Consider the following 9,951-nt stretch of genomic DNA (forward strand, 5'->3'; position numbering starts at 1 on the left):
GACCGGGGAAGCGAAAATCATGGAGGAGGTGGAGGGCGTGGGTGGTGTCCCGAACGTAGGTGGGGAGTTCTTGGACTAAGAGGGACAGGACCGTGTTGAGGTATGAAGAGATGAGTTCGGTGGGGCAGGAGCAGGCTGAGACAGTCAGGTTTGTGGATTTTGGGCAGGAGGTAGAAACGGGCGGTACAGGGTTGTGGAACTATGAGGTTGGAGGCGGTGGATGGGAGATCCCCTGAGGTGATGAAGTTATGGATGGTCTGGGAGATGATGGTTTGGTGGTGGGAGGTGGGGTCATGGTCAAGGGGACAGTAGGAGGAGGTGTCCGCGAGCTGGCGTTTAGCCTCAGCAGTGTAAAGGTCGGTGTGCCAAACTACTACCGCGCCTCCCTTTGCGACTCCTCCATCGCTAGACCATAGCAATACGACGGTTGGAGGAAGAGCGCCTCATCTTCCCCATAGGAACCCTCCAACCACAAGGGATGAACTCAGATTTCTCCAGTTTCCTCAATTCCCATCCCCCCACCTTGTCTCAGTCAAATCCCTCGAACTCAGCACCGCCTTCCTAACCTACAATCTTCTTCCTGACCTCTCCGCCCCCACCCCCACTCCAGCCTATCACCCTCACCTTGACCTCCTTCCACCTATCACATTTCCAATGCCCCTCCCCAAAGTCCCTCCTCCCTACCTTTTATCTTAGCCTGCTGGACACTTTCCTCATTACTGAAGAAGGGATCATGCCCGAAACGTCGATTCTCCTGCTCCTTGGATGCTGCCTGACCTGCTGCGCTTTTCCAGCAACACATTTTCAGCTCTGATCGCCAGCATCTGCAGTCCTCACTTTCTCCTTATTGAAGCCGGGGCATGGAAATGAGGGAAATAGAACTGATTAGTTTGGGATTATGGTTGGCAGGGACTGATTGGACCAAAGGGTCTGTTCTGTGCTGTACCACGATGATTATGACTCTAGAGAGTGCTAGTATTAATGTGATGGCTTGAATGGTCTATGCAGTGTGCTGATGACTCGTGGGTGGAGTTTAGTGGTTATGGGCAATCTCAGGCAGATCCATCTGCATTCCCACAGTCTCTGCAAGCTGACCACCTATCCTTGTTGCTAGCAGTGTCCTTGGACTGTTGCAAGGGGAATTCCTGGCTCCTTGAGATCTCCCAACGATCTATCTATTCCGCCAAGCCCTTTCAGAGTTTTAAAGTGATGTCAGGTCAACCCCAAAGTCCTCCCTTTTCTAGAGAAAGGAGCCCCAGCTGGTTCAGTCTTCCTCAATCAGACTCAATATTGACGTATACAAGGTCAAGTTCTAGTGGAAACCATCCAGAAATGGGGGAGACGCCGGATCCAGCATAACCTTTTAAAATGTAGAAAAGTATTTTAAATAAAACAGAAGTTTAAGAATGACAGTATTTATGCTAAAGTGGATGGCTCAGTCAAAGATACAGCAACAACGACTTATGTTTATTACGCCGCGAAGGCGGCGTTTGGTATGCTTGCCTTTATTGGTCAGTGCATAAGTATAGAAGTTGGGACGTCATGTACAGGACACTGGTTAGGCTACTTTTGGAATACTGCATTCAATTGTGGTCTCCCTGTTATAGGATGGATGTTGTGACACTTGAAAGGATTCAGAAAAGATTTAAGAATATTGCTGGAGTTAGAGGTTTTGAGCTATACAGAGAGGAGTAGAAGATTGGGACTGTTCTCCTTTGAGTGTTCAAGGCTGAGAGGTGACCTTATAGAGTTTTATAAAATCATGAGGGGCATGGATAGGGTGAATAACCAAGGTCTTTTGCCCAAGGTAGGGGAATCCAAAACTAGAAGACATAGGTTTAATGTAAGACGGTCAAGATTTATAAAGGACAACTTTTTCACGCAGAGGGTGGTGCATGTGTGGAATGAGCTGCCAGAGGAAGTGATAGAGGCTGGTACAATTACAACATTTAAAAGGCATCTGGCTGGGTATATGAATAGGAAAGGTTTAGAGGGATGTGGACCAAAAGCTGGCAAATGGGACTAGATTAATATGGAAGATCTGGTTGGCATGGACAAGTTGGACCAAAGAGTGTTTCTATGCTGTACATCTCTATGACTCGATATGGATCTATGTGAATGTAACGTGCTTCACAAGATTGTCATAAGGCAACATATTTAACTGGATGGGTATATGAATAGAAAGGGTTTGGAGGGTTGCACCAAATGATCTGTTTCTGTGCTGTACATCTGTGACTCGATGACTTTAAATAAGAAAGATTGTTAATGCCCCTGCAAACAAAAATTTAACATTAATCTGTAACAAGGGGCAATGCCATATTGGATTTGGTACTAGGGAATGAACCAGGCCAGATGTTAGACTTGGAGGTAGATAAAGCACTTTGGCGATAGTGACCATAATTCAGTTAAATTTACAATAGCAATGGGCAGGGATCGGTATATACTGCAGGGAAAGAGGTATAGCTGGGGGAAAGGCAATTATAATGTGATTAGGCAAGATTTAAGATGCATAGGATGGGGAAGGAAATTGCAGGGGATGGACAGACTTGAAATGTGGAGCTCATTCAAGCAACAGATACTGCGGGTCCTTGATAAGTAGATACCCATCAGGCAGGGAAGTAGTTGTCGAGAGGGAGCCAGTTTACTAAAGAGGTTGAAGCTCTTATCAAGAGGAGGAAGGAGGCTTATGTGAGGATGAGGCATGAAGGCTCAGATAGGAGGCTGGAGAGTTATAAGTTAGCCAGAAAAGGTCTAAAGAGAGGACAAGAGCCAGGAGGCGACATGAGAAGTTGTTGGCGGATAGATTCAAGGAATACCCCAAGGCCTTCTATAGTATATCAGGAATAAAAGAATGACTAGTGTGAGATTAAGGCCAATCAAAGATAGTAGTGGAAAGTTATGTGTGGAATCTGAGGACGTAGAGGTTGTGCCTAATCAATACTTTTGGTCAGTAATCACATTGGAAAAGGGAAATGTTAGTGAGAATAGGGAGACACAGGCTACAAGATTAGATGGGATTGAGGTTGACAAAGAGGAGGTTTTAGCAATTTTGGAAGATGTGAAAATAGATAAGACCCCGGGGCTGGATGGGATTTATCCTCGGATTATCTGGCAAGCCAGGGAGGAGATTGCAGAGCCTTTGGCTTCAATTTTTATGTCATCACTGTCGACAGTAGTGCCAGAAGACTGGAGGGTAGCAAATGTCATTCCCTCATTTAAGAAGGGGAGACGAGACAACTCTAGCAATTATAAACCAGTGAGCCTTACTTCAGTTGTGGGTAAGGTTTTGGAAATGGTTAAAAATAAAAACATACAACATCAGTTTATAATCCAACAGGTTTAATTGGAACCACTAGCTTTCAGAGTGCTGCTCCTTCATCAGGTGGTTGTGGAGTATAAAATCGTAGGACACAATTTAAGAGTATCTTACAATCTTGTACTCCACAACTACCTGATGAAGGGGCAGCACTCCAAAAGCTAGTGCTTTCAATTAAACCTGTTGGACTATAACCTGGTGTTGTGATTTTTAACTTTGATCATCCCAGTCCAACCCAGCATCTCCAAATCTTGGAAAAGATTACAAGTGATAGGATTTATAATCATCTAGACAGGAATAATTTGATTAAGGATAGTCAACACGGTTTTGTGAAGGGTAGGTTGTGCCTCAATAACCTTATTGAGTTCGTTGAGAAGGTGCTAAAACAGGTGGATGAAGGTAAAGAGGTTGATGTGGTGCACATGGACTTCAGTAAGGCGTTTGATAAGGTTCCACATGGTAGGCTATTGTACAAAATACGGAGTTTAAGGATTGAAGGTGATTTAGCAGTTTGGAATCAGAAATTGGCTAGCTGAAAGAAGACAGAGGGTGGTGGGTGAAGGGAAACGTTCATCCTAGAACTCAGTTACCAGTGGTGTGTCGCACGGATCTGTTTTGAGGCCACTGTTGTTTGTCATTTTTATAAAATGATCTGGATATGAGCGTCAAAGGATGGACTAGTAAATTTGCAGATGACACTAAGGCAGGCAGTGTTGTGGATAGTGCCAAAGGATGTTGTGGGTTACAGAGGGACATAGATATGATGCAGAGCTGGGCTGAGAAGTTGCAAATGGAGTTTAATGCAGAAAGGTGTGCGGTAGTTCACTTTGGAAGAAATAGCAAGAGTGCAGGGTACTGGGCTAATAGTAAAATTTTTGGCAGTGTAGATGAACAGAGAGATCTTGGTGAGCTGGTGCATAAATCCCTGAAAGTTGCCACCCAGGTTGATAGGGTTGTTAAGAAGGCAAATGGCGTGCTGGCGTTTTTTGGTAGGGAGATCGAGTTTCAGAGCCATGAGGTCATGCTTCAGCTATACAAGATAATGGTATGTCCGCATTTGGAGTACTGCGTGCAGTTCTGGCCACCGCATTATAGGAATGTGGAAGCTTTGGAAAGGGTTAGCGGAGATTTACTAGGACGTTGCCTGGTATGAAGGGAAGCTGTTACGAGGAAAGGCTGAGGGAACCGAAGCTGATTTTGTTGGAGAGAAGAAGGTTAAAAGGTGACTTAATCAAGATGTATATGATAATCAGAAGGTTAGATAGGGTGGACAGTGAGAGCCTTTTTTTCCTCGGATGCCGAAGGCTAATACGAGGGCACATGGCTAAGTTGAGGGGTGATAGATTTAGGTCAGATATTAGGGGTAGTTTCTCCACTGCTTGCAATAGTAGTAGACTCGCCGATGTTAAGGGCATTTAAATGGGCATTGGACATAGATATGGATAATAATGGAAGGGCATAGGTTAAATGGGCAACAGATTATTTTCACAGGTCGGTGCAACATAGAGGGCCGACAGACCTGTATTGCGCTGTATTGTTATATGTTCTATGTAAGCTGTACCATTCCATAACATATGCTGATATTGTGTGATTGAGCTTTTCTCCTTTTGTTTGGTGCAGACTGTTCACTCACAAATTTTACAAGAGGCAGAGACTCATGTTTTAGCAGTTGCTCTACTATCAAGGTTACAGAACCTACTTTGAACATTACAGGCAAAAGGAAGCATGTGCTATCACATTTACAGCAAAGACGAATTCTCACTAAATTCTAAAATTGCCATTCTCCTCCTCAATCACCAAAAGGTTAAATAGCTTTTTGGCTGAAAGCAAGGAAAAAGACCTGAGTCAACTGAAATTGAAGTGCAGCTATTTGGCACTGAAAGTCAGATCACCTAACTTCAAATCATGGAAAAAACAGGGCCAGTGTCACGTGGAAGGAACTCTGTTTTGAATTCACACACTATGCAGAAACAGTCCAGAACTGCACATACCAATACAGTCCTGGAAAGTTAACTCTTACTTTAGTAGCTTTCTTGCTGCCTTTGATTTTCTTGATTTTAGCCTGTGCCAAGTTGATCCGGTCATTGATGGACTGCAAGCGAGTTTGATTGCTCGCTACGTTTTGGGAAACCCTGTAACAAGATATTACGCTGTTAAAATTTGTTTAAATTATGAAGCATTAATATAAAAATACTTTTGCCAAGAAGGTGAAAGGTAAAGTCACCATTGTCTTACCAGACCACAAGGCTGCTATCTCACTAGACAGATAACCAGTGGTGGTTTTACTGGAGGGTCACCAGGCCTCAGGTGAGGGGAAGCAGTTAAGAAAGAGAGTCCATCATATTAACCTCAGCCAGTGTGGGAATTGAACCCTGCATGGCACCCCAGCCAACTGAGCTAACCAGTCACCACTTCTTTACTTTTTGCCACCACTCAGTTAGGATGTATGCAATTAAAAGGGAGGGTAGAAAACAGATTCATTATTGGTTAGAAGAGCAAAACAGAGTAAGGGTTAAGAGTCTTTGAAAGTGGCTCCAAACATCATTGGTTTGATGGAGCAGAGTTGGAATGGGCAATTAGTGCAAGACTAAATAGTATTGTCTATAAGGCCAAATGGAAGCTATAAAGTGATATTATCAAGATGAGAGAATAAAACATGGACCAAACACATTAGCTGAGATCATTCCAGAATAGCAATCATCAGATTGCCACTTCACTCAAATCTATCCCCACTCTGGCATGGCTCTGCATCTCTGGCTGGGTTATTTGAGCCCAGTCTCTCCAGAGATGCAAAGTAAATATGATAGCTTCACTGTAGCACTCGGGCAGTCCCCTGTCCATGGTACAAGCTGCCACAAGGTCAACTTAAAGTTCCAGTGTGAAAAAGGGAGTGCATGAATGAGTAGTGTGGATAATTGGTTTGGGGTCAGTCATGTCGTAGGTGATGGGACTAAAGTGCTGGAGGGGTCATTGTGGTCAAGAGGGGCAGTTGGATCAGTTTGGGAATAGTCAGATGGTGGGATATCATCAGATCTGGCTTTGGTGGAGGGTGAATTGGGTTCAGTCAGGTTAGGGGTATAGACAAACCGTTGGGCAGTAATAGTGTATCCTATAGTTATCCAGAGGTCACACTACAGTTTGATCTGCCTATGTATTCAGGTTAAGAACCCAGTAATGGTCTGAAGAAGACTAACACAGTCAAAGCCATTTGCAGAGACCTGGGGTCTTCCACAGGTCACTGTCACACATTGGATTGTAAATCTGGTCTCCAGCAATCTGGAGAGCAAAGATCTGGGCCAGTGACGCTGATGGTAAGTTGATACATTTTAGCAAAACAAAGTAAAACTTATATTCTGAATAGGAATAGGCTTGATACAGTGATGTTAGAAGCATGTAAGGGTATCTAATTTAGATAATCAATGGCATCATTGTTACATCCGAGTTGCATGTTATATAGGTAGGTCATTGGACAACATTTGTCCAAGCCAGTACTTGAGATCCATAGGAACCAATCCTGTACTGGTCCACTGATACGAATGAAACTTTTGACTACATTTCCATTAATATCCATTATGCCCTCTAATCATAGAAACTCTCAACAGGAAAAACACCTTTCTGCATCTAACCTGCAAGTGCCCTAAGAATTTTGTATGCTTCAATACGGTCACCCCTCATTTATTTAAACTCCAATGAGTACAGGTCCAACCCATTCGACCTCTAAGACAGTTGTACCATACAGGATCAGTCCACTGCAGTGGCTCCCAACCTTTTCAGCATCAAGGCACATTACAAGGCAAACAATTACACAGCACATCCACTTTTTCATTTAATGGATTTATTCGCATTTACTATAGTTCCAGCCTTCTAGAGAAGTTTGCAACATAATACGTGCAACAAGCCAAAGGAGGATCAAAAGCATGACTCCAGTTCTCTTATCCTTGTTTCTCAATATTAGGCTTCATCGCTTACTTTGCCCATCCATTTCACACATTAGATTTACCTCTGTAAAGACTGCACAATCTACTCTCCTTCATTCTCTGGAACTCCCTCTATAAATAAACCTGCCTTCCTCCTCCTTGGTCTTTAAAAACCTCCTTAAACCCTTCACTTTGATCACTTCCACTTTTAGTTGTTGCAATTCATTTCCTATCACATGCTTCAAGACATTATCTTGAATGAAGGAGGGCTTACATGTGCAAGTTATTAAATAGATTAATATGGACTTCCTTTTTCAAGTATTCTGTGCTTCATTTTGAACTTGTAAACTTTTGTTAATTCTTGAGAATGACAGTACTCAGACAATTACAGAATTAAACACTGCTGCTCACGAACACAAAATCTAATATTTAGATAAATTTCTCAAAATTCATGTCCCTTATGCTCCATACCTAGTGAAAACATCATTGGAGATTTTCTGGAGATATAGAAGGGCATCACTGATCTGGTGAATGGCTTCTTCACGTCGCAAGTCTGGTTGGATGATTGGAACTGTGTATACCTGCCCTTCGGTGAAGTACTTTTGCATCATTTTAATTCAATGTGGGTAAACTGGAAAACAAGGCAGTGATGATTAAAATTTACTTTTCACAGGAACTAATGACAATCTTTCACTGAAAAACTGATTAGCATGTGACTAAATATAAGGCATTTCACAGGGATTGCTCCCTCGGGACACCCTAGTCCATTCCACGACTAAAATCACAAACTGCATTTCCCACAGCACCTTCCAACGTAACTGCAGAAGGCGCAACACCTGCCCTTTCACATCATCCCTGCTCACCATCCGAGAGCCTCAACAGTCTTTCTGGGTGAAGCAGCATTCTACCTGTACCTCCTCCAATCTTGTGTATTGTACTTGTTGCACCCAATTTGGCCTAATCTACATTTGAGAAACCAAACACAGACTGGGTGACTGGAGAACACCTCCAGTCTGTGTACAAGCATGATCCTGACCTTCCCGTAGCTGGTCATTTCAACACAGAGTCCTGCTAGCATGCCCACTTGCCTCTCCTCAGCATGCTGCAGTGCTCCAGTGAATCACAACACAAATTGGAGGAACATCTCATCTTCAGTCTAGGCACTTTACAGCCTTCTGGACTTAAATATATAGAGTTCAACTCCCATTTCTTCCCTTCCTTTTAGCTTTACTTTGTATCTGTCACCATATCCTCTCTCCCCCTACCCCAATAGGCCTGTCTTCTTTTTCAAGTCTGGCAGTTAGACACCATTGTTCTGCCATTCTCCCATTCCAATCACTTAATTGGAACCATCAACATCTTTTCTCCACCAACACACTAAACCCCAACTATAGCATAAATGCTGCCCCTTCCACACTTCACTTCAGCTTTGAAGAAGTCATCTAGACTCAAAACATTAGCTTGCTCTCCCTCCATGGATGCTGTCTGACCTTCTGTGATCTCCAGCATTTGTTGTTTTCAGCACAGATTCCAGCATCTGCAGTAATTTGCTCCGATCATGCATTTGCAAACAGATGCAGAGTACAAATTTAAAAGGCCACATGAACTCAATTAGACTACAGCCCGTGTTTTATTGGAGATCTGAATCTCTAATTGAATTAGAGATACTTAACTGTTTTGATAACAATACATTTAACTATTTCTAATTAATGCAAGTTACTTTCCTTTGAACACCACTTAGTATTGACCTTTATGGGTTAACTAGACATACTTTTATCATGTCTGAGAAGGAGTAAACAGATAAAGGTAATGTTGACCATAAAGAAAAGATGCTCAAGATCCATGAACCCCAAGGTTTACTGGTATCTTGTAGACAGCTGAAGCTATGTCCAGCTTGCTCTCACCTCCACAGCCTCTATAAACAATTGAAGCGGTGTCCCCTGGTCTCTGTAGGTGGCTGAAGCGGTGTCCCCTGGTCTCTGTAGGTGGCTGAAGCGGTGTCCCCCGGTCTCTGTAGGTGGCTGAAGCGGTGTCCCCCAGTCTCTGTAGGTGGCTGAAGCGGTGTCCCCCAGTAGCTGTAGGTGGCTGAAGCGGTATCCCCCAGTCTCTGTAGGTGGCTGAAGCGGTGTCCCCCAGTCTCTGTAGGTGACTGAAGCGGTGCTCCCCAGTCTCTGTCGGTGACTGAAGCGGTGACCCCAGTCTCTGTCGGTGACTGAAGCGGTGTCCCCCAGTCTCTGTAGGTGACTGAAGCGGTGACCCCAGTCTCTGTAGGTGACTGAAGCGGTGTCCTCTAGTCTCTGTAGGTGGCTGAAGCGGTGTCCCCTGGTCTCTGTAGGTGGCTGAAGCGGTGTCCCCCAGTAGCTGTAGGTGACTGAAGCGGTGTCCCTCAGTCTCTGTAGGTGGCTGAAGCGGTGTCCCCCAGTCTCTGTAGGTGACTGAAGCCGTGTCCCCCAGTCTCTGTAGGTGGCTGAAGCGGTGTCCCCCAGTCTCTGTAGGTGGCTGAAGCGGTGTCCCCTAGTCTCTGTAGGTGGCTGAAGCGGTGTCCCCTAGTCTCTGTAGGTGGCTGAAGCGGTGTCCCCTAGTCTCTGTAGGTGACTGAAGCGGTGCTCCCCAGTCTCTGTAGGTGACTGAAGCGGTGACCCCAGTCTCTGTAGGTGACTGAAGCGGTGACCCCAGTCTCTGTAGGTGGCTGAAGCGGTGTCCCCCAGTCTCTGTAGG

General features: G+C 44.4%; 1 protein-coding gene across 2 annotated transcripts in view; it reads right to left on the reverse strand.

The window, feature by feature from the left end:
* wash1 (WAS protein family homolog 1) overlaps window positions 1-9,241 on the reverse strand; it is a 29,321-nt gene extending 20,080 nt beyond the window's left edge. For both annotated transcript variants that reach the window (XM_043709420.1, XM_043709419.1), the window contains exons 1-3: window positions 9,138-9,241; window positions 7,705-7,864; window positions 5,337-5,448 (exon numbers count right to left, since the gene is read on the reverse strand). In XM_043709420.1, the coding sequence (XP_043565355.1) occupies window positions 5,337-5,448; window positions 7,705-7,844 (252 nt within the window). In that variant the 5' untranslated portion in view covers window positions 7,845-7,864; window positions 9,138-9,241. The remainder of the gene's footprint in view (window positions 1-5,336; window positions 5,449-7,704; window positions 7,865-9,137) is intronic.
* Window positions 9,242-9,951: the final 710 nt, after the last annotated feature.

The sequence above is a fragment of the Chiloscyllium plagiosum genome, chromosome 19 (assembly GCF_004010195.1).
Source record: "Chiloscyllium plagiosum isolate BGI_BamShark_2017 chromosome 19, ASM401019v2, whole genome shotgun sequence".
Taxonomy (NCBI): domain Eukaryota; kingdom Metazoa; phylum Chordata; class Chondrichthyes; order Orectolobiformes; family Hemiscylliidae; genus Chiloscyllium; species Chiloscyllium plagiosum.